General features: G+C 43.5%; 2 protein-coding genes across 4 annotated transcripts; one reads left to right on the forward strand and one right to left on the reverse strand.

Moving 5' to 3' along the window:
- The first annotated feature begins 1,135 nt into the window (after positions 1–1,135).
- Positions 1,136–26,284, forward strand: LOC134562489 (claudin domain-containing protein 1-like). Of its 3 annotated transcripts, XM_063419900.1 has the most exons (7): positions 1,136–1,273; positions 2,232–2,326; positions 18,656–18,827; positions 22,753–23,050; positions 24,315–24,422; positions 24,815–24,952; positions 25,033–26,284. In XM_063419900.1, the coding sequence occupies exons 4-7, from the start codon at positions 22,762–22,764 to the stop codon at positions 25,251–25,253; spliced, it is 756 nt and encodes a 251-aa protein (XP_063275970.1). In that variant the 5' UTR covers positions 1,136–1,273; positions 2,232–2,326; positions 18,656–18,827; positions 22,753–22,761; the 3' UTR covers positions 25,254–26,284. The 3 variants fall into 3 exon arrangements, with proteins under 3 accessions (XP_063275970.1, XP_063275971.1, XP_063275969.1); XM_063419901.1 differs by lacking the exons at positions 1,136–1,273; positions 2,232–2,326 and adding an exon at positions 18,143–18,286 and having other exon boundaries at positions 22,725–23,050; XM_063419899.1 differs by lacking the exons at positions 1,136–1,273; positions 2,232–2,326 and adding an exon at positions 18,143–18,286.
- Positions 9,434–12,090, reverse strand: LOC134562488 (G-protein coupled receptor 15-like). The gene has a single exon (XM_063419898.1). It carries the CDS (start codon positions 10,942–10,944, stop codon positions 9,841–9,843), a length of 1,104 nt encoding a protein of 367 aa, XP_063275968.1. The 5' UTR covers positions 10,945–12,090; the 3' UTR covers positions 9,434–9,840.
- Positions 26,285–26,897: the final 613 nt, after the last annotated feature.

A 26,897-nucleotide genomic window follows, 5' to 3' on the forward strand; every position in this document is an offset into this window, starting at 1 on the left:
ATGTAATGGGAAGGCTATTTTATATCTCAATGTTAAAATGTTTCATATCTACTCTCAATTTTCAATTGGAATAAACAGGTTAGTCTGTAATTTCTTTTTAAAATATGTTCAGAAATCACTTCCCAAGTGATTTCTGTTGCAGAGTTCACTGAGTGCTTCAAGATTCTTGGAGAGGCTTCATAAGTGAAGCATTCGTTCCAGTGAGATTCATGTCATAGAAACTTTCTTGTTGAGTAATTATCATTCACTTCGGAGATTTGGAAAAGCTTGTGGTGTAACTGGTTCAACTGAGTCAATTAAAATGAAATCTTAAGAAATGTCAGGTTTCTGTTGTTTCTGAGATGGGGGAATAACCCTCAGGTGTGCATGATTTCTGCAAAAACGCTCCTTCTTGAGAAGTATTTATTATGGTGGGTGCTTTACACTGTTTTCAGTAGCTCGGAGCGTTGACGGCTCTTACACTTCCTAGCTCTCCTCGCCTCTTTAACACTTGGAAAAATCACTTAATTAATGCTAAGGGACCGCGCGCCTCGGGCTCTGTGCTGCTTTGGGTAGTGGTTGCTGCCCTTGCCGACGAACACCTCAAGTCCTTCAGCAGCAGAAAGTCGGGAGCGGGAGGTTTGAGAAGGCAAGGACTGGGAAAAGTCTTGTAAGATATTTGAACCTTATGGCCGGCGCTCACACTCACTCACACGCAGACATTCTATCTCTGGGTACCGCAGTTTCTGTCCCCTGGTGAGGGCTGTGAGGGGAAGAAGCAGGCTGAGATGCCGGCCGCGCACGAAGGCGCAGAGCAGTCACGGCCATCGTTCTGATGGTTCCCCGCTTCTGCCCTTCCCCGCAGAGCAGCTCTTCCACATCTTACACGTAAACGCCAAAATGACAAGCGGGGTGCTTGTGTGTGCAGGGGTACGCGGAGTCAGTAAGGAGACAAGGCACGGGGGCGCAGCGGGTGGCTCCGGAGGGGCGCGGGGGCAGCGGCAGCCTTGCGTGCCGGGCGGGCGGCCGGGATCAGTCAGCGCCGCTGCCCGCGGGCCCCGGCGCCGCCGCTGACTCAGAGCGGCCCCGCCGCCGCCGCCGCGCTTCGCACGCGAGCCCGGCTGCCCGGCACGGCCAGCGCAGCACGCCCGGGAGGCAGGAGCTGCCCGCGGGGGCGAGGGCTCCCCAGCCCAGCACGGGATGCTCTGGGAGGCGGGAGGCGGGCAGGAGCGGCTGGAGGAAGGGAGGAGCGGTTTTATAGCCGTAATCCCGCTCTTTGGTGAGGCTGGGACAGGTAAATTCCCCTCTGCCGACCGCCTGACCCCGTGGAACGGGGAGCGTGTTTGGGCATGGGCCGGGGTAGGGTTGAGAGGCTGCAGCTGGGCCGGCGTTGGGTGGGGAGGGTTTGGATGTTGTTTCCGTAACACACTGTTAAGTTTTTCGCATGTGTTTGCTCCCTTACCTGCGGGCTCCCCAGAGAGGTGGGGGCTCCTTTCGTCTGGGCGTGTAGTGACCGCGCTGTGCTTTGCGGACAGGTTTTTTTTGTGAGGGAGAAAGGGTGTGCCGAGTTAGATGATCGCATGTTGCAGATTTGTTTGTTTGTTTGGTTAGATTTGGGGGTGATATGCGACCAGGGCACTTCTAAAAGTGTTTATTTGTGAAATGTTTCTTAAAGCGTTCCTGGGTTTGCTATTCAAAAACCTAGAAAATTGCAGCACAAGTCCAAGCTAGCTGTTTTGACAGTAGCTGTGATAAAACTGCTTTATTAAAGTTCCCCAGTGCCATAAGACGGTGGTGTTCAGATGTACACCACAGCATCAGGTACACCTCGTACTTTGTGGGAGAAGCATTAACCTGCTCACTGCCATACAGGGGTGTATCTGGAAATGGTTTAGAGAATATTTGCTATCAACCCCGAGCTGCACTGGTTACTGGAGATCTTAACAGAAGAAATATTTACAAGTGCTGCTGCTGTACATGTCAGTGAAGAGCACAGATCGTTTATCTTGACCTTTATATTCACAGCTTCCTATCTCCAGGTTTACTGTAGCACCCATGTTAAATGGGTTCACATGTTGGTTTTGGGGCTGTTTTATTCTCATTTCACTCGAGAGACAAAAACTTTGGATGTGAGGGAAAATGTGTGAGTGACCCAGTGTTTGAAAACAAGTGCATTAAGTTCCCTGCTTAGAAAAAATACTTCAAGATGGTTGTTTTCTCCTGATTGTAACATTTTTCTCTTCTTTCCAAAGGTGTCATTGCCCATGCTTTTCTCTGGGGTGCCTGATGTTACAAGCCCTGCCAGTGATGGATTGCTTCCTCTGGAGAGGAGCACAGACCCTCCCAGGTAACCTTCCCTCCAGCAGCAGCTCCCCAGCGCTGTGCTCAGATCAGCTTTGATACTTGGAGGGCACAGAACTGTAACACAGCCAACACGGCTGTGTGACCTGCAGGAGGAATCTGTTTTCAGTTGTGGTCAATTAAATCCAGAGTTTTTGTTGTTTTGTTTTTGGTTTGCGTTTGGGTTTTTTTAAGGAAGGAAACCCACATAAATCAAACCTGGCTAATAGCCACAGGCTGTTTTGTCCTCAGTTTAATGCCGCCTTTGTCAGTTAAACTGCCGCTGTGGCTGTGGGCCCATTCAGCCTTTCAGGTCACCCCTGTTTCTGAGCTGCTTCACTCAGCATGGAAGTGGGAAGTCTCCTATTTCTTCTTTTGGGGTGGCAAAAAACGTTGGAGCTACATACAATTATTTTAGCCATCTAAGTAATTAATTAAGCCCTTTCTGGTCAGAAAGACTTATGGGTTTTAGATTTGAAAAGAGTTTTTATTATTCTAATGATAAGGTTGATTTGACAGAAGTCCTGTTTTGTAAAAATAACTGGTAGATTTTGCTGGAGAGAGAAATTGATAATTTTATTTGGAGTTACCCATTTTTCCAAATAGATACCCCAGAAAAATAAAGACGTATTATGTAAAATCCACATACGTACACATGGCATGTAATGCTTTACTATTCATTGAGAAGCAATGCTTCATCTGAAAAGTCGTTAATCTGATTAACTGTGTTTCTAAAAACACCCTTTGTTCATATAAACCTCATCCTTCTTCTTTGGACTTCTTAATAGCAGTTAGGTTTAAAATTTTTCCACTTCAATTGTAAGTGCCTTTTGCTCCATCATATATTATTGTGGAGGGTTCCCTATGGGAGTGAAGGAGAGAGGAAAAGAAATACTTCTCTGTTAAATTGACTCCCCATAGGTCAGTAATTTTTTCCAGCTCATGTGCAGTGTTAGAAGTATGGTGCAGGCAATTGTCATCTGTAAACCTAGAGAAAAATTCTTATATCAATAGACAAGAACAGTAGGCACTGTTAAAAGTTTTTTGGGCAGCTCACTGTCAGCTATCCAGCACAGAGGGCTGGCAGGTAATTGCAGACATTACAGACTCATGTCATAACACATAAAATCAAAATACGGAGCACAAATGCAGAAAGTACTTCAGTTCTTGACATGCATTTGCTCCCACATGAGTGCCCACAGGGTACCAGGTTTCATGACTGACTCCCTTGAAGCAAATCTCAGACCTGACTTAAATAACTGAGTAAATAAAAACCCTGGTTTTGAAGCACCTAAATTGGTATGTGGCAGCATGTCTGTCCCCTGAGTGGACTGGCTCTATATGATGCTAATAGGTGGTTATATCCTCAAAACCCTTCAGCTTTCCTTTTAAAGGAATGTTTGTTTCCCTTCCAGTGGGCAAGGAAAGCGTGTGGTTAAAGGGTAAATCTACAAGTTCAAAAGCAAATAAAAGGAACCTCTGAATAGCTTTGCATGGCATCTCATGATTTTCAGTGAATTTTGTGAGTTCTGAGGATAAAGGACGGCTACCTACCCTTATGGGTTTTGACAGATGCATGTGAAATATAATCTGTTCAGTGTTTGCTCTTAGTGAACCAGAGGATTGCCTGCAGCCTTCTCCAGCTGTGCTGGTAATGCCACTTGTTGGAGTGTGAGGCAGAACACAGGCTTGTTTTTTTCAGAGAAAAAGGAAGAAGATGCATGTCACTACTTGTCCTCTCCATGAACATGAGACATTCTGTCAAACGCTGGTAGTTACCCTGCAGCTGTTAGCAGACACTTTAGCCTTTGTGGTTTTACACTACAGTTTGTCCTGTCCTTACAGCCACAGGAGAGGAGCAGGAACAGAGATGCCTAAACAGAGAACACAGATGCCTAAATCACCGTGACCTTGCCCTGCGCTTTATCCAAGTTGCTTAGAGGCACTTGAAGGAAGGTGCAGCCAGCAGCATCAGGAAACCTAGTCCAGCAGCACGTATTTGGATGGCTCCTCTCTCTCTGTGAGGCCACAGAATTAGGAGTTTCACGGCTCTTCAGAGCTGTTGGAGATGAATCATTAGCATGAATTCTGAGAGACACACTAATCCAACTGGGTTCACTACTGGGTAGGTAGTCTGTGAGTTAGGCTTTTAGTCTTCTCTGTCAGCCAAACCCCAGCTTTCTTGAAGTTAGTCATATAAAATTCCAGTTGATTTACAACAAAATCAGCAGTTTCCATACTGACTTTAATTAGTATTTATTTGGACAAGAGTGGAAATAAGGACCTATAAGCATCATTATAGTCCAGTTGCACAAGTACTTAAAAATTAAGAGTAGGAGAGTTACCTCTCCTTTATGAATCAGCAGGGGTTTCAGACATTTTTAATAGCCTTAGGAAGGTCACAGCCTCTTAAGTGGCTGTACAAAAGTGTGTGTCACAACACCATCAATGCAGTTGCCAAAACACAAGTCCTGGAAGCTAGGGGATTATGAGGGTTGTTCAAGGTTTATTTTCTTCTCTAGCTCTAGATATTTCCAAAGCCGCCTTCTCTCTTCTGGGGAGATATCTGAAAAAGTTTTTCAATTACTTGAGTGTGTTCCTAAGTGATTGGAAGTACCATGTTCTTTGACTAGATCTCATAATATCTGACACGTTTTCTGGAGCTGAGGTTTTGGGCATGTCACTGCACTTTTCGGCACATTTGTTGCTGCCTCTCAGCACCACTCTGTGCATAGTGTCCTGGCTGGTCAGGAGAAGAGCAGAAGTTTATGTATGTGCATGTGTTTCTTGAAAGCTGCCAAGCTTCTACTCTTAACTTGCAACACCTTTTAGAGGTAGCGTGATTGTATCCATGGTGGGTAACACCCACAGGTTCAAACACAGGCAAAACCAAAGATGCACCTGTCTCTTTTCTCTATCTCTCTCTTTTTTTTTAATCTTCTTTTTTTTTTTTTGTAATGGTTTGTATCTTCTCTCTGTGGGAGGCATGAGTACAAGTTTCTGTGGTTTCAGGAGGAGGGGGATGAGGATGTATGATGGGGGAAATGGTGATTGTAGTCACGCACTCTCCTAGGCAGTGCATAGAGGGAAGTCATGTGAGTGATCAAGTCAGGTGCATGGTGCTATATATGGCAAACATTTGTGCTGTACTTAATTATACACGGTGTTTCTCAGTGAAAAAGCTGCTCTTTGCATTTAAAGTCTGACTTTTTGGACATTTTGTATAACAGTTCTAAGGCAGAAAATTTGGATGGATTTTAAAACCACTGACCAAGTTTCATTCTCTGAGCAGATGACACACAGTTTCACAGTCTGGTTTTCTTTGCCTCAAATTGGGGGTTAAAGAAAGGGCATCCTTTGAGAAGCAGCTGTTCTTTTCTATTCATATTAACTAGTTTTATCTGTGTAGAAAGAAAGAGGACATCAGGTTCTGGGGACTCCATTGTCCAGTAGAAGACAGAAGGTTGCTTGGTTGTTTTGTTTTGGTTTTTTTTCCAGAATTGACTAGTAACATTTGGATGCATCCAGTTATTTCCTGATATTATTGAATCCACTTCACTTTTGAAGGATCTGCTGTTCAGAGAGTGAGCATTCACCTTTTCTGGCTATCAGTGCTTTGCAACGGTTCTGAAGCGAATACAAATGAAAGCCCCCGAATTCTCCTTGTGGGAAGCATTTTCTTTGAGATAGAATTCTCACCTTACCATCCCTGTGACCTACTCTCATCCCCAAAGCAGCTAAACGCAGTCCAAATTTGAAGAGAAACATTTGCCTTTTTTTTGGGGATCTGTTGCTGAGATGTCTCTTGTAAAATCCCGTGTACTCTAGAAAATGTGAGAAGTAAACAGCAGAGGATGTATGTTTACTTACCAGATCTTGGGAGATTCTGACTAAGAATGTGATCTCTAACTAATTATGAAACAGTTTTGAAGTTTGAAAAGATGTATTTTTGGCCACAATGCATTATTTAGATGATTGATCTTGATAATGCTGAGTGCTCTCAAACCATAACAAGTGGCCTCAGTTTCCAAAGCTGCTGCAGTCCGTCACAGAAACATAAGTGAGGTGAATTGGGAAAAAAACCTCTATGTTTCAACGCATATTTTATAAAAAAGTACCAACACAAGCAGCCTGGCCTTTGGCAGGAATTTTTTACCAACTCACAGGTGGAAGGCTGCCTTATTTTTTACCAACTCAGAGGTGGAGGGCTGCCTTTCTTCTTGAAGGCTGTTGATTTCCAATATACTTGCTTTCTCATCTCCCATATTTTGCATTCTTTTACTTCATTATGAAATCAGGTCTTGGCTGCCCAGATGCTTGAGGCCAAACCCCCTGTATCATTTAGTGAGACTGGACTATTCCAAAAGCTCCTGTCACTTGCAGCGACACTCCAGCAGCACACTGAACACTTGCACCTGCAAACTGAGCAGCTGCTCGGGTTTTTATTGAGACCTAGAGTGCACTAATTGCAGGCTTTGTGGTATAATGTTAAAATGTTAGATGAGATACCGTGGGCCCTTTCTGGTTTTCTAGGGGTTTCCAGCCACCTCTGTGTGTGACATTTGGTAGCACTGTAATTACTTCTGGGGCCATTTAACACATCGTTTCCATCCGCTGTGGCTTTAGGGAGCTCTTTCTTTGTTCCCGTTCATGACTTGATCACCCTTTCTCTGACAATATGCAGAATGCTGACATATTTGGTAAACAGCCTGAGGTGATCGATTTGCCATTGCAGGATTGTGGCTCTCTGCTTTCTGTTCTTCACTTGCCATGAAATGTGCTCATTAACTGGGTGAAGCCTTTTAAGCCAGACAAGAATCATAGAATCATTTTGATCGGGAAAGACTTTTAAGGGCATTGAGTCCAAGCGTTTCAGTTTGACATTTTGGGACACATAATGATTTGTGCTTACAGTTTGTAAAACTACTCACAAGTTCCTCCTGACATCAGGAATGTCCGGATTTATTTTAAAATAATAAATGTTGTGGGGGAAAAAAGCCCAATCCAAATTACTTGCCAAGGTCTTTGGCAGGTGTCATATCAGAACTGCACCATTTCCATTTTACGTAGCAAACCAATTTACCGTCATTCAATTCTTTTAACATAGATAAAATAGGCATCCTGTTACATTATTGAAGTCTACCACATTAAATACATTCAATCACAGTAATTTTGGTATCATCCTAAGATATGTTAGTGCCAACAAAAAAATAATAAATGTTAACACGGAATAGTAAAAGTTCCTGAAGTAAAGCTGTTCAAGCATTGGTTGTTTATTCTTTAAAAAAAAAATTGAAATTAATATTTACCATGTCATGAAAGTGTCAAATGACCTGCAGCTCACAAGAAAGTAAGTTACACTAATTTGGATGAAAATCTGAAAGAATCTGGCAAGTTTTTCTTTGCTAAATTAGTTGCCTCTTCTGTCTTTTATTTCTTTGCTCATGTGTAGCATTTGCTTTGGCATTTATACATGATTCTCCTCAAGACTGGCAATATTTATCAAGTTTATTTGTTATTTTCCAGAAACTAAAGCTTCAGGCATGAGATCTTGGTGAAGTTCCTTAGCAATTTTTCCAATTTGATCTGGTATTTTGAAATATTAAAGAAAAAGAAAGAAAGAAACCAGCAGCTCTAAATAGAAGTATTTAAAGTCGTGTAGATTGAATGTGTTCCGAAGTATTGTAGTGCTTTGGGTGGGGATTGAGGGAATAATGAAAAATCTGACTTACTGGTTTTCTTCTATAATAAAAACCATATCTTAGATCTTAGTTGAAATGCAAATCTTGGGCTTATTTTTCTAAAAAAAAAAAAAAAAAAAAAAAAGACGGGTCTCTTGTTATACACTTGTAAAGGTAGAAAGAGGACAAGAGATTGAGGAGAGACAGCAGTTCCTGAGGGTCACTGCAAATAAATGTAAAACTTTATCACTTTAAAATCAGAACTGACACCGCTCTCATCCTCAAACCCTGGCAAGTCTGGGAACAGTTGATGCTCTTCATGTGTAAGGCTGAATAGGGAGTTTGGGAGTTAGGTGGGAGTGGGAAGGGAAGTCTATCATGTGGAGGAAGAAAAGCAAAATCTTTTAGAAGAAGTAGTGAGGGAGGAAACAAACACATGCAGTGAAGGGAGGGGAGAGCAAAAAGCTTGTGTGTGTCTCTGTGATACTCCCGTTTTAGCTCAGGTGAGCATCCCAGTATCCTACTGTGTGCCAGAGAGCACTCTGCCACCAGCAATTGCTGAAAGACACTTCTGCCTCCCCCGAGCCTGCAGAGCCAGCTCTCCACCTGCTCTGCTAGCCAGTGGTCCAGTGTGGAACTGGCTGGGGAGCTGGGCAAGGTGTGCACACCTTGGTTTCCAGGTTTGCACTGCCCCTGCTCTCATTTCTCTGCGGACATAAAGCAGCTCAACTGTTCAACAAGGTTTGATACAAAATGCAAATACCAGGATTTATTTGTAACACCCAAAAGAGTTATTCCCATCTAAGGACATTTAGAAAATACAGAGGTGTGAAAAGAAAAGCCATGGTGACTGTACACATGCTGCAGTTACATCAGAGGGATACCACTTCCATCGCCCAGTCTCCAGGGGTTTTCTCTGCTTTTTTCATGAGCTGTGTTAGCTGATACAGCTGTCTTCCCTTTGAAGCCTTCTAGAAGGTTTGCATGTGTGTTACCTTTCACTCTAGAACTCACTGGGTCCTTTTCCTTAGTAGAAGATAGCGACTCTTTAGTTCTGACTAAGTAATCAGAAATTGAGTCAGGTCTTAAAAAGCACAAGTGTCTCAAAAAAGTCTTAAAAAGCACAAGTGTGCTTTTGTTGGTCTTCTTTTCTTTAAGAGAAAGGTTAAGTGTATGGTTTTGTTTGTCTCCTGGTATATCTGCCTTCAAGTCTGTTTTTTTCTGAAATCAGAGGGGTTAAACACTTTAATTATTATGATTAAAACTAAAGATTTAATGCTGTAATAAGAAGCTGAGACTTCAAATGCACAAGACTAGTTGTGAGAACTGATAACACACAAATTCATTAAAATATTGGAATTCTAAGTTCAAAAATCCTCCAAAAACCCCAGAATTGATCAGGTTGGTTTGAGAACATTGTGAACTATTTGTGGGCAAGCTAGGAACCAAAAAGAAACACTCGGGATGCTTTTCTTGCACAGAATAAAAACCTATATGCACATAAGTTCAAAGCTTGTCTCGGAGAGCCCTTGACTGAATCACACGGTTCTTCTCTGTAGTTTGTAACACTTGTACTGGGGTTGCAGCATATGCATTTGTAGCTATTTCTTGGTATGATGGTTTCACATTTACACCCCGTGCATTGTCACAGCAATCATTGTAAAGTAATTCTGTGATTAAGGTTTCCTATTCCATCTATCTGCATTTAAAAGGAAGCAACATCCCTCCCACCCGAAGCACTGGCTGGATTACACTTGCACCTGCCTCTGTTGCTCGTCTCTTTCTTTTCCTGCCACCTTTGGGGGAAAGAAGTGCCTTCCTCCACAGTCCCAGCTCGCAGTCAGAGGGACACAGAGCGCTTCCTCATCCTGGTGGCATACTCCCCTGCCACAAAATTGGATAAGGAATGGCTCAGCTGGGTGTCCAGGGTATCAGAGCTGTTGCTGCTGATTTTCACCTGTGGGCACAGGCACTGGAGCATGGCTCTGCGGATGTAGTTGTCAAAGCAAAAGTAAATTAAAGGGTTGGCACAGCTATTGGCAAAAGCAAAAGGGCTGCTCACCTTTATGCCCATCTGAGCAACCGTGCCAGAAAAACAGTCGGGCTGCTTTAGGAGTCGCAAAAGGATGGTCATAAGCTTGAAAAGGTTGAAAGGAACCCAGGAGACAACAAAAGCCGCCACTACAATGAAGACAATCTTGATGGATTTTCTCAGTTTCTTATCACGTTTCCCAGCCTTCTGATAGTGCACACAGAGTCTCTTGGTGATGGAGCAGTAAAAGGTTAAGATACTCAACAGCGGGAAGAAGAAGGCCAGGATTAAAAGCATCAGTGACATGAACTGTTTGGCTTCTGTCACGGCTTTGTCTGCACAGTGAGTCTTTCCATCTTGCTTCTTCAGTTCTCTGGACAGAAGGGTTGGCACGCCCAAGCAGCAGGATAACAACCAGACACAGATGCAGAGTGCTGTGGAGCAGGACCTTGTCCTGACGCGTCGCGCGATGGAGGGCTGCATGATAGCCAGGTAGCGGTCAGCGCTCATACACGTGAGGAGCAGGATGCTGCAGTACATGTTGACTGAGATCACATAGGAACTCGCTTTGCAGAGGAAAGCTCCTGCCCTCCAGCCATCGTCCGACACCTCCATGTCCACCCACAAAGGCAGTGTGGTGAGGAAGATGAAGTCAGATGCAGCGAGGTTGATGATGAAGATGTCAATCAGCCTCTGGACCCGTCGCTTGACGATCAAGGCCACTATCAGGATTGAGTTGCCAACAATGCCCACCAGGAACACGGCACTGTAAAGGATAGGGAGGAAAGTAGACATATGTTGCAGGTGGTGGTTCGGGCACTGGTCATCATAGTAGTAGTCATCGTAGTTGAAGGTGACTGTAGTCGTGGATGACAGCTGGGGGACTTCCATTTCTGGCCCAGCTGTCCTCATCCTCTCGCTGTGAGAGGCTCTGAGCTTCCCCTACCCTTCCCTTCCAGGCCTTCTTTAGAAACATTTTGTCAGTGAGCAGGGGGAGGGGGAGAGAGGGGAGGAGAAAAGTGGTTTTGTGGGGACGTAATTTGTACTCTACATAAGCAACGAACAAGCAACAAGAGCATCGTATTAATCAAAACCCTGCCTTCAGAATAAATGCGTGTGGCTTTTTTAAAAATCAGGTTTAGTTTTACTGATTCTATCTCCATTTTGCATTTTCTGGCTCCAGGTTTTGCTTTTCTTTCAGGTGGAGGGAAGGTAGTTTTTGAGATTCTGAACTTTTTTTCTTTTAGGAAAGTATATCGGTAGTTTGAAGAAATTTGAGATTGTACCAGTTTGTAAGAACTCTGAGAACAGTGAATTCAGGTGCCCCAACCTTTATCTAAAATTCAAAACATTTTGTATAAATTGCTTGTCAGGGCAAGTCTGACTTTCCTGAGGCTTGGAGGTTTTTACTTTACTTGACCGTTTATGATTGCTGTTTTCTGTTTGAAAGTAATTCTCTTGTATGAATATATGCAGGGAGAAACATTTAAAACTCCTATGTCCATTCTGCCCTGTTGTTCTTTATCAGTCCCAGTTTCTTGGCTGCCCTGCCAGTGCCCCCCTCCTGCCCTGCAGCCCTGCCAAGTCCCCTAGATCTGGACTCTCCACACCCAACCTTAGGAATGTACTAGAAGCTTGGAGAACAGTTTTCCAATGTGTTGTATATTCTTCTGCCATTTGAAACTTGGCTTGATGCTCCCATCCCCTGCACAGCCCTCCTTATCAGCCGTAGTCCTGGACTCCAGAGCAGTGGTTTGTTCCTTCTCCTTCTGGCTGCACAGCCTGTGGGGCTCTTGAGCTGTTCTCATACACAGCACTCGTTTTAACGAGCTCTGATTTCCTTCAGCTTTCATTTGCAATATCAGTATTGCTCCAGCTGTGACTTACCCTGCAGACAGCCCTTTCAGCGTGGCATAAATCAAACAGAAATTCTCATTTTTAAAACTACTGAATTCATTACAGCTTTGTCAGTGCATACTAATTTGAAACTTGCACTATTGGTCTTCATCATCCTTCCTCTCTTCTAAAAATAAACTCATTTTCTCCTTCCTCTCCCTCTCACCAGCAGGTTCACAGACCGGGGGGCCTCCAGGATTCTCAAAGCTTGGAGGAAATCGCTTCCTGCTGCATCCCCAGGCAGACAGACTGCATCTGTGTGTGTCTCCACATGCAAAGAGCAGCTCCCAACTGCATGCACAGCGGGTTAGTCCCTCCAGTGCACTCGGGATGCACTCAGATTCACTCTCCCACTGCTCAGGTTAGGTGCTCCTGGGCAGCAGGTGCCTGGTAGACTTCCAGGCACCTGGAAAAGCAGGAGCTGCTGTAAAACGACTGGCTGCTGGATGGAAGGGTCTTTGGGTGGGCACTGGCTCACGTGTAGATATTCTGATATCTAATAAGTACCCATTTATACACAACTGCCTTCCTATCTGTCGGGCACTAGTGGACTCTAGCTGACTATTTTGATGGAACGCGTAAACATTAACTTAATGAGTGTAATTCAGCCATCACAAACTCTGAAAAAAGATCAAGGTGTATAAAAACACCCTGGCTAAAATGATTGATTTGTACGCCACAGATGTAAATGTGAACCTGTAACGAATAACAAGCTAAAAGTCATCTTCCTGCCATCTCAAAGTGGGTTTAAAGCATTCATCCTAGAAATCACTCCTCTTCTTAGTAAGAGGCAGTAACTCCGTTTAGTTAGTTCACTCATGAATCAGAGTAAAAAAACTCCATAGATTTGTAAAATGACTCACTGTTATTCTAGAAGTAATCTCCTGCACCTGATTGCCTAAAACACAATTCTTATTTTCAGTGAAATGTAAAAGTCTCTTCTGTGGTGATTAAAGTGAGTAGGTACTGTTGCTGCAAGTCTTTTTCTTTATGAGAGACTTGTCAGTGGTCAGTTACTGTATGCATTTGTGTGCCAGCTTATTTCTTCCCTGGCAAAGCTGGGAGAAGGACGCACGGAACCAAACTCCTAAAACCCTTCAAATCGGGTTGCAATGAGGACATTGCAATTGGCATGCAAGTGACATCAAGTGTAAACCTGCAAGAAAACAGGCTAAAAATCATCCTCTCGCCATCTGAAGAGTACAAAGAATATACTGAGTTTTCAGCCAAGACTTGTGTAAAAGTGCCCAAGTAGCTTACACTTTACAAAAACGGTGTTTGATGAATTCAGTCCAGTGGTGAATTTTGTGTGATCTTTGCTTATTGCTGCTTCAAGGAATGTGTTTTAGTGTTTTGTTTTGGTTGTTTTTTCCAAGAAGCACTGGGAAATAGAGGCATTCTCTTTCTATTAGTACTAGAGCAGGAGGCCAGCTGAACCCAACACTCAGTCCTACATTAATTCTGTCTCTCTTGCAAAGGTGAATCTATGTTTTATTTTACTCTGCAGTTAGAAAATAACAGCCTACAAGAAGTTACCAGCTTTAGAAATCAGACACAAACTTCACTCCATTGCACACTCTTTAATACTCCTTGAAACTCACTCCTTCCCTCGCCATCTCAGAGCAAACACGAAAATTATGTTTGCATCATAAAGATAAGTTTATGTCTATGTATTCCTGTGTTTGTGGTTCCTCACTAGGTTGTCTCCCTATGGTTTAATAACCTTACTCACTAAAATAAAAAAATAAATATTAATCCTTTTCCAACAGGGACCAACTCTGCTCTACTTAATTTGCTCTGTATTCCTTGAATGCTCTAAGCAGACTTATGGATGTCACTGCATGTTGCTGTATTCCACAAGCAATACAAGCACCCTTATCTGGGTGAAGATTTTTGAAGATAATCTAAAGCATTGTCGTGAATGATAAAGTGATCTGATTATCCAAGTGGAGCAGCAACAGGCACATTTGTCCATAGTCTGGGATGCTTTTATGCCATAGTGATTCACTTAGGGCATCGTGTAGGGTCTTCCCAGAGCTCTCTTTCCTGAAACAGAGCCAAGCTATCAAAAATACCGAGCACATGGAAATTCCTCTCATAACACTCCTGCATAGATATTCCATAAAGCTCAGGAGGACAGTCTCCATCCTCTCCTCATCCTACTCCTATATTTCCACATCATTTTCCTCCTCCCAGGCTTCTCTAGATACATGCAAACCCTTTTCCCCCAAAAAATACTCTGCTGAAGCAACCAGCTACTGGTTTTGCTTGGGTGCATGTTCTTCCATTTGGGATACCCATCTTGTCCAGCCCTTGACACAGCTCTGAACAGATGAAGCTTCTGCGTGCTGAGTAGTGCTGAACCTGAGAACCAACTTAACTTTTATAACCAGGCAGGTTATATTATAACTTTATAATCAGAGCAGGTACTGTGATGGTGGCACTGCATTTGGCCAGATCTGCTTTAAACTGTGTATTTCTCAGATGGTTCTGCCTCTCTCAAATGCACCTGTGAGATCTGCCAGGTCAGAGTTTGCATCGTTCCTTAAATCTTCCTCATAGGAATGTGGAGGTATTTCCAGCAGCAGCAAGGGAAAAGCTTTCATGTCTTTGTTCATGGTTCTGTACTGCCTGTGATACAAGTGTTATGGTAAAGTGTCACGTAATTTGTGGGAAAAATGCACAGGAAGTAGCCAGTGTTGCTGATTTTCTTTGTAACACGCACGATCTCCCCCTTACAAATTTCTGCAATTGAAGCATTTCATGTAGCAAGGTGTGGGTGTAGTTTTTTGGGTTGTTTATTTTTTGTTCTTTGTTGTTATTGTTTAACACCCTCTGTTTCACCCTCATTTAGTTTAAACGTCATTTTATTCCAGCTTGTACATGCACTTTTATATAAGCACAGGCATCTAGATAAAGTAAGGTACATATCTGTAAATTATTAATAGTGATAAATGCTGAAAAGGACAGAGGTTCATTTGGCTGTAAAATAAAGTGTACTAGTTTCTGAATGATTTTTAAATAATTTTAAAAACTATGTAAGAAACAGATATAATTAAAAAAGAAAAATAAGAAAAAACCCCACACTAAATTGGCTGAAACTGCCCTACTGTGCTGTGGCTAGTTGAAGGCAGGCTCAGAAGCAATCACATGAAGGCTAACCAATGGAAGTTTAATGTCTCAACAAAGAGAAAAGGGTGGAACCTATTCAGGTAAAATTATGGGCACTGAGAGAGTGCATCAGGATAGACTGAAATAGTTTCACGCTGAGTGCAGCGGTCTACAAAATGCAGTGCAGGAAGAAAATATTTTTGTACACTTAATTTTAAAATATTGATTATTGTTTCTTGTCATTTATGTCATCCTTTTTTTAATTTATATTTTTGTGTAAGTTGTATAATGCACATTATTTATTGGTGCTGTACTACATGTGTATAATTCTAAAAAAATATTTCTATTTAATAGGCCTGCCTGCTCAAAAAGTTTTTACTGACAAGGTACATAATAAAAAGGTTTGGAGACCACTGACACAGAGTCATATTATAATGCCTCATGCTATTCATATTCATGGTATTTGGGAGAAGCATATCTAGAAGGTTTTCTGTCTGTGAAAGTTATACTACTGTGTCCTGTGCCACAAAAATATTAAAGAAAAATAAAGAAGGCAGAAATAAAACCAGGCAAACTGTGTAAAGAAGTCTGAAGGGAATCAAAAGGATTTTCTGCTCAATCAGGCTGTGTAAAATGCTCATAGCTGGTGCCTAAAACTAAATCTGCCCTTTTTGTTATTGCAAAGAGAATATTTACTAGGGGAGGTGACATCTTGTAAATCAGCTAGTAGTTTTGGAAAAAACTGAGAGAATTTTGAATACCTTTTTCAGGTCTGAATCAATAACTCCTGATGTGAATGTGATACGTGAAGAAGCTTGTTTTGCCCTGTATCAGCTTCACTTAATACAGATGGTGCCACCTCCTACAAGTGTTTACTTATTTCCTTAGATTGTAAGAACTAAAATTACAGACATTTTGTACTAAACAATCTAATTATTTTTGCTACATATTGGGGGTTTGGTTTTGTTTGTTTTGTTCGCAGCACTCTGAAGTTAAACTCTTTGTCAGTGCCTGGGAAGTTAGTAATGCTCATGTTCCAGGTCTGCTACCAAAGAAACTTCACTTTTGCAAAAAGCAGGAACAGCATTTATGCTATAGCCCTCAGCATTATTCCCTTTGTGCTCTCCTGTGCACAGTAAAGCAAACTCCTACTTTGAAAACCTTCCCAGCTGATCCTATTCTGTAACTAAACTGATCAACCAGCAGTTTTGCTGAGGCACACTGTGAGGAGGTGTGAAAGGAAAAAAAAAAAGAAAAAAGGCAGTTGTTGGCAAGGAATGACCCCGTGCATTCACTTGTCATGTTTTTATTGGGTTACTCTTACTATATGGAAGGGTATTTTTCCAGAAAAAAAAAAGGTGAAACCTGTAGAGAGTATATGATTTTAAATAAATGAAAGGAAAATGCAGCTCTTCACTCTGGATGCTTTTGAGAAGCTGCACATTTCATATTGATCAGGGCAGATTAGGCAAAAGAAGAGACCTAATTTAATAATGGAAGTAGAAATGGCTGCAAATGCAAAATGCAAAATGCAAAGCTCTTCAAATTTGATTTTCATTTTTATGAAATTAGAGCTTTAGCAGAAAAACTGAAGATGTGTCAAATAATTCATTGCACTTTACAGCAAATGGTTCAGATTCTGCTTTTACCACAGCTTAGAATACACAGGGGTTTTGTTGGCTTTTTTTAATTTTAATCTTTTCTGTCATCAACCTTCAATAGCTTTTCCAGGTATACGGAAAAAAGTTCCTGATTTTTTTTCTTCCCTATTGCTACTACATGTATTTCATAGTCTTGCAAATCCTTAGTTCAATAAATTAATTCCTTATATAAACTTCTCTTCTATAAATAAAATTGACTGTCCTTCTGTGATACATTTAATCGAGAGAGGTTTTCTAATTGCTCAGTGATTTTCATATCCCTTTTCAGGTTTATCTCTACCTTGTCAGTGTATCAAAACTAGATATGTTATTGCAGAGCCAGCAGCAATTCTAGATGTGATACCACTTCTCTCCTCCTTGTGATTTCTCAGTTTGTACATCCGAGGTTACGGGAAACTTGGGGGTTTTTTGGGGCCACGTCTTGACAGTTGGTACTTCACCAACATTTTTCCTTTTAATTTTGCGTTTCCCATGTATTTTCCTTATGGCAGGTAAGTAAAGCCTCCAGTTTTTGCTTTTAAATTAATGAGCTCATCGATGACCTTATTGAAATGCATGTTTGCTTGCCCCAGCTGCATGATCAGGTCACCCTGTCCCAGTGCCTTCTCCATGTCATTATTTACCCTTCCCTCGTATCATCTGTGAGGTTTACCAGCAATACTCTGCTTTCTTCCAGGCTATTGATAAAGATGCCAAGTATTTTAGAGTCCAGGATAAATCCCAGACAGATCCCAAAATACGTCTTTGTAGACAGTTACATTATGAGGTGGTGCTGAGACAGCTCCACGTTCCAGGTGGGGCATAGAGACATAAATTTCTCAAATTAAACATAATTTCTAATACTTTTTTTAAATTAAAAAATTAATGTTGCATCAAACCCAAGAAGTTTAGTCTATGGCTGCTTTCATCTCTACATCCTCGTTTCTGACCTGGCTGTTTGGCACAGGAGTTGGTCAGGATAATTCCCCAGAAGTCCTCAGAGGTGTGAAAGCCTCGGATGTTTCTGGGGTTTTTTGTGTGTGGGGTTGTTTTGTTTTTGTTTTTTTAATTTGCCTGTTTGGAGTCTTGTAAAGCCAAGGCTAGGTGGGCAGGTCTCTCAGCCAGGGGAGTTGTTAACCACTTTTCAGAGTCCTCTTGTCATTTCCATGGTTTCGTGTACAGGGATGGAGGGAAATGGCCGGTGTCAGGCATGGAGCCACTGTTGCAAATTTTTGCGATTTTTCCTGATTTTTTTTCCCCCCTTACTTGGTGTTTTCTCGAGTCATTCAGCCAGGTTGTCACATCACTATTTTTACAAGCGACCATGAGGAATAGAAAGAACTAGACAGGAGAGGGCAGCCAGGTGGGGATCAGCCTCTTCTCCCAGGGGAACAGCGACAGGAGGGTCGGACACGGTGCCGGGAGGTTCGGCCGGACTCGAGCAGCGATTTCTCCCCGGGACGGGTGATGAGGCGCCATTGGGAAGCGCTGCCGGGCGTGCTGCGGAAGGGGAGGCAGGACTACATCTCCCAGCGTGCCCCGCGCGGGCGGGCGCGGCGGGCGGAAGCGGGGCCGGGCCGGGTGCGAGGCGGCGGCGGCGATGGGCGGTGGGTGCGGGGCCGGGCCGGCGGTGAGGGGATGGCGGCCTGAGGCGGGGGACGGGGCCGGGGGCTCAGGGTGTTCCCCTCGGGTTTGTTGTCGGCCCGCGGCTGTCGCCCCCCGCGCGGGGCTGGCGCCTGGGAGGCCCGAGACCCCCGGGAGCGGTCGCGCTGTGTGGGGATGCCCGGCCCGGCCCGGGGCTGGGCTGGTCCTGCTGGGACAGGTGCTCTTGGCCTGAGTGAGGGCTTGCCAAGTAATTTCCTCTCTCCATCTTATCTTTTTTTTTTCTCGTTAATGATAGCACTGGGAGATGTCTGTGAAGTAATTTCAGAGTAAAATGATGATGTCCAGCCATTCGGTGTGCTCTTTGCTTGCAGGTCACTTGTTGTGAGCTGGTGGTGTGGAAGGAGCTGAATGAATGGAACGCTCAGGGCAGAAGGGAAGTTTGCGTTTCATGCTCTCCGCTGGCCATAGGACCCAGACAACGCCGTGCCTCTGAAGAGACCTGGAATCATCGGAGCTGTGTGTCCTGAAGGAACATCTCTGAAGGTAAAAAAAGTGTTTGGTAGCAATCTTTTCTAACCTTTTGTTGCCCTGAATATAGAACGGAGAGTCCAGCTTGGTACTGTTTCCAGTCCTCTCCCCACATTTGCACCCTCTTGTAGGCCTTCTGCCTAATCCCTTTTTGATTGCTAAGCAAAAAGCCTAGCCTTTTTCATTTCCTGAGAGAATGCCAGCGAATGCAGCAGGGGCTCTTTGTGATGTCATGTAAAAGGAGTTTCTTAAATGTGGTGACCCGCAGTTGGCTGAAAGAAGTGACCAGAGCAACAAGATAAAAATATGCATGTTTTTGTATTCCCTTCTGCCATGGTACAGTAACTTCTTACAAAGGCTGTCCAGTCTTCAGCCTTAGAGTTGATTTTTTGCCAGAATGCTTGTGTTTGTTCCGTTCTTTGTTTTTTCTTTCCCAACTTTACTGACTTGTCCCCTTTGTTTTTCCCATCTTTGAAGTGCATGCAGTCTAGTCATTCTGTTGGGTATTGCTTCCAGTTTGGCCTTTACCTTCTCTTTTTGTAATCTTTTTTCAAAAATTTTCTTTTTTGAAAATGTAAAGATTTTTATGTGTCTCACTTCTTTTAAAAAATGAATATAACTGCAGTATCTCATTAAGCACTTTTGCCTGTTTACAACCACCTAGTGTTATCTTAAATTTGTTGCACAGCTTAGTTTCAGGTGTAACTTGTCTGAAATAGCTTCTGCTGTTAGACAAAAACGTGCTGTCTGAGCTGTGTGAACAAACCTGTTAAAAACAATGAAGGCTCTTGTTGACAGCCTTTTTGGATAAAAAGCATTTTAATTTGTTATCAATCTTTGTGTCCTTATAATTAGTGTCATCTTTGGTAGTAGTAATGTTATTTTTTCACAAGTAAGTTTATTCTAAAGCACCTCCTATACATTGCTCTGCACAGAATCTTTTGTAAAGCGTGGCAATAATCCTATAAACATGCTGTGAGTTTCCTCATGGACCTCTCTGGTAACTATTTCTTACTGACTGTGCTCACTGCTCCCTTTGAGCTCGCTCTAGGGCTGGCAGGATGGTTCTCTCCTTAGAAGGGACACCTCATTTAAGGGGTAGTGTGTCTCCTGTAAATGAAGATGCAGTGGATATGCACAGTGAATGGACAGGATAGACAAGTCTGGTCCACTGGCAGGAAAAACTGGTTCAGGCTTTGCATGAGGTGTGGTAGGATTCTTCATCTTTTCTGTGAGTGGTTGAAGTGTTAGGCAGAAGCACTGGGGGGACCTTTACTGTAAGGGATTGGTGTCCACTCTTGCCTTGTCAGTGTCCTGCCTGTACTGAAAGTCATTTTGGGACAGATGCCACACAGATTCACCCGCCAGGTTTTGGGGTCTGTAGCCCCCTTGGCTGCTCTCTACCTGTGCCTGCAGTTACATGACAAGGATTGAGTGTGTGTACATTGCCATGTCCCTTTTACCAAGTGGATAAAGAGCACTGGGCAATTTGCTGCTTGGTGATTAAGTCTTCATTTTGCTTATGAACTGGTCTTGGCTGCCAGCTGACATCAACTCTGCCGTGCTGCCAGCACAGCAGCACACAGGAGGCTGGTCCAAACGTGTCTGGTTGTTTTTTAATGGTGATCTGGTAGGGATACTGCCAGCACTAGTGTCCTGCATGTGGCAGCAGGGATATGTAGCTGAAAGTAAGACTTTTGGGCCAGTTCTTTTCTTTCTCTGTGTTAGGTATAAGTTTGATGGGGCTTTGTCGTTGTCAGCATTTATATTGAAAGGTAGTGACAGCAGATCAGTGGCCCAGTAATGTCCTGGTTATATTCTTTTTCACCAGACACTGCTCTGAGGATGGAGCTTGTGGGTCGTTGTGATCCCTCCACCTAGAGAGAGCCCTGTCTAAAGAGAGGAGTCTGTTGCAGAGGGTTCCTCTTGCAGCAGATGTGATTGCAATATAGTGGAAAATCCAGACCAGCCTGCTCAGCAGCCTGTTGTGCTGCTTGCTCTGAGAGAGATCTGCTCAGCTCTGAGTGCGGCTGCGCAGGAGCTTTGGCCCTGCTGGTGCCACTTGCCCTGTTTGCTTCTGGGGTGATGAATGAAAGGGTGAGGATCCCTCAGTTAGCTCAGTATGGCTGAATGGTGAGGTAACATCTATCCAGAGCTTGCTGTCCCTGTCCCATGTCCTGTCTACCAGGAGCAAGGTGCTGGGATATCGAAGGAGAGTGGAAGTACATAACCACTGCACAGAGAATTTGCTTCCAAGTCTGAGCTTGTTTCTGTGTTTTCCACACAAGTAAACCTGGCTACGATGTGTTCTCTCTCTCAATATTTCTATTACATGATAAAAGTTCACAGCTTGTAGATTATTATTTAAGTACAGTTGTGGTGTGCAAACTTCGCAGTATTTCAAATGAACTTGTCAGTTCACCCCAAATCAGTTCTATTCTTTCTCTTTGCTAAGGATGCAGTTCAAGGATGGATATTGCAGAGAGTGTGCCTCATTTAATATGGAAATGAAACAGAGGAAATGATATGGGAACACATAATTTCTCCTCCTTGTTAGCCAGTTTCAGACAAATAGAGGAGCAGATGGAGAGGGAAAGAAATAAGAATGGTATTGTTAACAGCAAACATTGATGCTTTTTGAAATTTCCTTCTTCAATCTGCAGCTTGTTTCTTAGTTCATAATTCCTTACTGACAAGGCTGACTTGAGGCACTTCACTGTTTTTTCCTTATGAATGTTGAGGTTTAAGGCAGTCGCTGTTTCAAGTTGCGGTTCCTTCAGTTGCAAAGAAAGGAGACCAAAATATTTTGATCAAAGTGTGTGGGAGAAGAGAAGTAGAGCAAGCAGGAGACAAGAGCTGATTAGATAGTAGCTCCTGCCACCAGCCTACCTCTAGCTGCTGAGCTAGTTTCTTTTTTTTTTCTGGCAAGTGCCTCAAGCCTGATTCATAATTATCCATAAATTTAATCAAGCACTGAAAGCGCATGAGAACAACTGGCATCTGAGAGGAGTCCTCTGGTGTATTGCAGCCACAAAACATTTTTTGTATAACCAATCAGTTACTCATTAAAGTCATGGTATTGTCATAAGCATGTGTGGCATTTGTATTTTCCCCATGCCTCCTGTGACCCTGAGTCTGCCATTTGGGAGCATGACCCCACAAAGGAGGACGTAAATGACCCCGAAGGGAGGGACACGGAGCAAAGTCCTCATGGGGAGCATATGAAGGCGTTTCAGTTTTGTCACATTTTTCCCATGGAACAGGCCACCCTCCTGCATTGTGCTAGGTCTTCAAGAATACCAGGGTATATATTGTGGCATTATTGCAGCATTTATCTTGATTTCCAAACTTGTCGTCCAGTGCTTCCCTCATGTTCTGTCTCTAGTGCCTGGATACATTTCTCTCTTCCCTAAAGGCATTCCAGCTCCTTGGCATGGCTGCCCTTTGTGAGCAGCCTGGAAAGGCTTTTTTGGCGTGCCTGTGGTTCTTGTCTTTGCTGTAAACACAAGCTGTGAAAGCCGTATGGGGTGGCAGGCTAAAAATAACTTCTACCCTTGATAATCTCTTAAGGAAAGCTAAGTCTTCTTCCTGGGCGTTGTGGATGGAGTCTCTGACGTTCCCTACAGTCGGGATCATGACTGGCAGTGAGCTGTGGCACATGCTTTTGGCACGGGTTGCTGTTGTTCTTCAGTTGCTGTTTGAGGGCGAGCTGGTGGTGCTGTGTGGCTGGAGAGCACTCTCCAGGATATTAGCCCTGCTTGGAACTCCCAGATCCAGTGGATGCTGGCCAGCACGGTAGATTTGCTCAGTGTTCCTTTGATTGCAGCAGGTAGGAAAAGGAAGGCGTGCATGTCCTGAAGGGACCTTGCAGAAGGGGGCTGATGGCACTGCTGGCTAACACTGTACTTGCAGAGCTGCTCACTGGTCGCTGTGCCCCCAGCCAGGCGCCATGATGGATAACCGGTTTGCCACAGCGCTGGTGATCGCCTGCGTGCTCAGCCTCATCTCCACCATCTACATGGCTGCCTCCATCGGCACCGACTTCTGGTACGAGTACCACACGCTGTCCCCCGCCGAGAACGTCACCGAGGCGGGCAGGAGCATCTGGGAGGAGTTTGTCAGCAAGGACGCGGATGAGAAGACGTACACGGATGCGCTCTTCCGGTGCAACGGCACGGTCGGCTTGTGGCGGAGGTGCATCACCGTCCCCAAAAACTCGCACTGGTACAGCCCACCAGGTATCTCCGGAGCAGTTGTCACTTCCCTGGCTTCCCTGGGGTGCTGTGTGTTAACTTCCTCAGAACAGATTTGTGCCACTTTGTTCCTCCACATGGCTTAGTTCTAGCTTTTGTTTTGGTTGGTTGGATTTTAAATAAAAACAGAAGAAGCAAAGGGCAAAATGGTCTCTGGCTGTCAGTGCTGCAGTTTCTGGTTTTGACACATGATACTTGATCTAAATTTAGTCTTACAAGGTTGATTTTTATTTTTGCCTCTGCTGTCCAGTTGGAGATACATTTATAGTTGCTCTACCAGTTACACTCTTTTTAGGGCAGATCCCGGGATCTAGCAATGGAATAAAGACAATACCTTTATCTAGGAGGCACTCATTCCTTTTAGCTAGTCATTCACTTTGTTCACGTCACAAATATGCCACCATTGCATCAGCACGCCTTGGACTCCTTGAATGGATATAGAGTGAAATGTTTGTATTATTTTTTAAAATTATTGGGGGGTAAAATATGTGGTAAACTTTAATTTTAATTTTATTTTAATTAATTTTATTTTTTATTATTAATAAAAAAAATAATTAATTTTAATTGCTTCAAAGTCGATTTTGGGTACTCTCTGTATGTGCAAACTCCTTAATTTTGAGCCCTCTTAAAGATGTACTTTCAACTACAATTTCTCAATTTTGTTGAGAAAAAAACATACATGAAATACCTTTCTTTTTTCCTCTCTCAGGAAAATACTTATTTTGGAAGATGTTTAAGCCAGTTCTACTGCATAGTATTCTCAAATTCTGAGGCAGAAACTTAGTGTCAAGAAGCAAATCCTTCATGTTCTTTAAGTAGGCCCTTCTGTCCCGTTTTTGATTTAACTGGTAGTACGAGAGCACATTCTGCATGTGGAGCTAAGCACACCTTAGTTAAGGGACCCTGAGTTCAAGGATATGTGACAACATAGCTGAGCATCGTTCGCCACCGCAGTACTTTGCCAGTCTGTTACACATGACCCAATTCTCTGTGGATAATCCAGGGAAGCTTGAAGATTCTGCATATTGGAATGCTATCCCTTAGTGCAGTACCTCGTAACAGACACATTGTGCCAACTGCATCACAGGGAAGCATCTACAGGTCTGTTTGGAGGGGTAATTTCTTTTTCACAAATGGAATTCTGAGGAGCTGCCTAGCTCAGATCATTGGGAAAGGAGGATTTGAAAGGGGGGAAGGAAGGCTGAGGGGACATACCTAATGGCAACTTTTTCTTTTTTTCCACCCCCAGAAACTGATATGACTACAAACTGCATCAGTTTCTCCCTCTCCGATCAGTTTGTAGAGAAGTACATAGAGCCTGGAAATCACAACAGTGGCACGGATTTCAATCGGACCTGTAAGTGTCTTGTCACTTCTGGCAGATAAACAAGTAGAATTAAAAAAACCCTGTTTCTCAAATTCAGTCACTAGTGAGGAGAGCTTCTGTCTTTTTTGGTCTTACTCACCATTTATTGTTTTTTACAGTTGCACAGGCAGTAGGTCAAAGTTTAAAAGGAAGACATAGATGTGTTAGCAAGGGTTTTGCCTGTGAATGCTGTACAGGGATTTGAGAGTTAACAAATTAGGTTCTTTCTGTTTCAGTGGAATCTTTGGTGCTTTTTGACTGTGAATGTCGAATGTCTGACAAAGCAGAAACAGCAGGGTAGAAGGGAGTGTGAGATGGTGGGAGAAGATCTTTTTCTAGCCCATCTTCAGCAAACTTGACTCGTGTGTTCCTTTCACGTGCAGATCTGTGGCGATTGCAGTTTCTGCTGCCCTTTGTCAGCATCGGCCTCATGTGCTTCGGGGCTCTGATTGGGCTCTGTGCTTGTGCCTGCCGCAGCCTTTACCCGGCCATTGCCACTGGAGTCCTGCATTTCCTAGCAGGTGAGTGTCCTGCCACCCTCCTGCAGCGGCTCAGGAGGGCCCCTGGTGAGCTCACTGAGCTTTGCTGGTTCCTTCCACAGGGCTGTGTACGCTGGGCCTCGTTGGCTGCTACGTGGCTGGGATTGAGCTGCTCCATAGGAAACTGCCTCTGCCGGAGGATGTGAGGGGTGAATTCGGCTGGTCCTTCTGCCTCGCCTGTGTCTCAGCACCTTTGCAGTTCATGGCAGCTGCGCTTTTCATCTGGGCAGCTCGCACCAACAGGAAGGAATTCACCCTCCTGAAAGCCTACCGTGTGGCATAAGGGCTGCTGCTGCAGTCTGGGCTCTCCATGCTAGAGCCTCTTCTCCCCCAGCCCTCACTACTTTTTTCGTTTAGTCAGAATTTTATCATGTACTGCATGCTTCTTGCCAGTCAAGACAATTTAGCCTGCAGGCCCTGAAGACAAAGACCTCTGGGCTAAATGACCAAAGCCTGCCAGAAGTCTGCAGAACTTGAACAGGTTTTTTAATTGGGTTTTTTTTAAGAATTGCTATTATTTTTAAGCTACATTTGGTTTTTGACAGTTCCCCTTAGTTGGGTGTACGTGCCCCTTCCTAATTTTATTACCCTGTCAGCCCGGAGGAAACAGAAGTGGTGTTGTGGGGTGGAAGAGAGACAAGAAAAGGTGTGGGTACATAAGAATGGGAACCTCAGTGCAAAAATAACACATAATCAAGAGCTGTCTGCTCTGTGACTGAAGCAGGCAGTACCTACAGGGAGCACCCAAGAGAGATGGGGGGACTCAGAAACCTCTGTTATGGCAGTACTGTAGCTGAATCAGTCTGTAGTTCAGCTCTGGGCCTCCCATTATCACTAGTTTGCTGCATTTTGTGGCATCTGCCAAAACTGCTGGAGTCAGAGCAGGCAGCTGTGGCAGTACCTGTACAGCACACCCTCCTGAAGGCACACTCTGCACTTCCTTCTGCCAAGGAGTGGGATCAGATGGTCATCATGGAGCTCTGTCCTGCTGTAGCTCCACTGCTTCCAGGATCCAGGCTAGTTTGGTACCTGCACTACATGTGATTGTGCACTCTAATCTTAATTTGTGGTGCTTTTGCTTGATGTGGAATAAGGCTTTCTTCTCTCTTGTTGAAAATGACCTCCTCACAAGTTTTTTGGTTTTAATTTGATTTAGTGTATGTGTGTATATGTACATATATAAACTTAACTTTTTTTAAACCTCACCTGTTTATCCTGTATAGCACACAACAGGGTTTTTTTAAAAGGTGCTGTTTTTTCCCGTCTTGTTTAAATTCAATAATAATAGTAATAATAAATACTCAGAAATTTTCAGCATTGCATGAATCTGATGGGAGGGTGAGGGAAAGATCTAGAGTGGATTTTATTGGGGAAAGTAGAACCAGTGTCTAGATCACTCTCTGTTTTCATGGAAATGCCACCAGAAACAATGACGTTAAATCAGATTTTTTTAAATTAAATTCTTGAGCTCCTGCTAACTTGAAATTTTCTCCTGCTCATCGTTGGTGGTCACAAGATCCCATAATTTCTAATTAATTCAAAACTGTTATATTTATTCTAAATCACTGTAACTCTAGCCAGACTGGGTGACATGTCATATCTAGAAAAAGATGTTCCAAGACTGAACTGTTTAATTCTGAGGCCTTAACTCACCTTGTTTCCTTACTGCAGGCTTAATAAAAGAAGTATGCCTTAGGAGAAATAATTCCCTACAAAACTGAAGTGATGGCAAGGATTCAGTGAGATACTAGATGATGAGAATGACACAGAAAGTGGCATTTTTATCTCATGGCTGTTTTTCTATTGTGCCTTTTTGCCTTTTTTTTTTTTTTCCTAGTGGGTGTTTCTACCCAAGCTACGTTTGCTGGATCAGCAAACAGCCCTAGTTATGATTTCCCTGAAGATCAGGTGTAACTGCTTGTGTAAT

The sequence above is a fragment of the Prinia subflava genome, chromosome 28 (genome assembly GCF_021018805.1).
Source record: "Prinia subflava isolate CZ2003 ecotype Zambia chromosome 28, Cam_Psub_1.2, whole genome shotgun sequence".
Classification (NCBI taxonomy): Eukaryota; Metazoa; Chordata; class Aves; order Passeriformes; family Cisticolidae; genus Prinia; species Prinia subflava.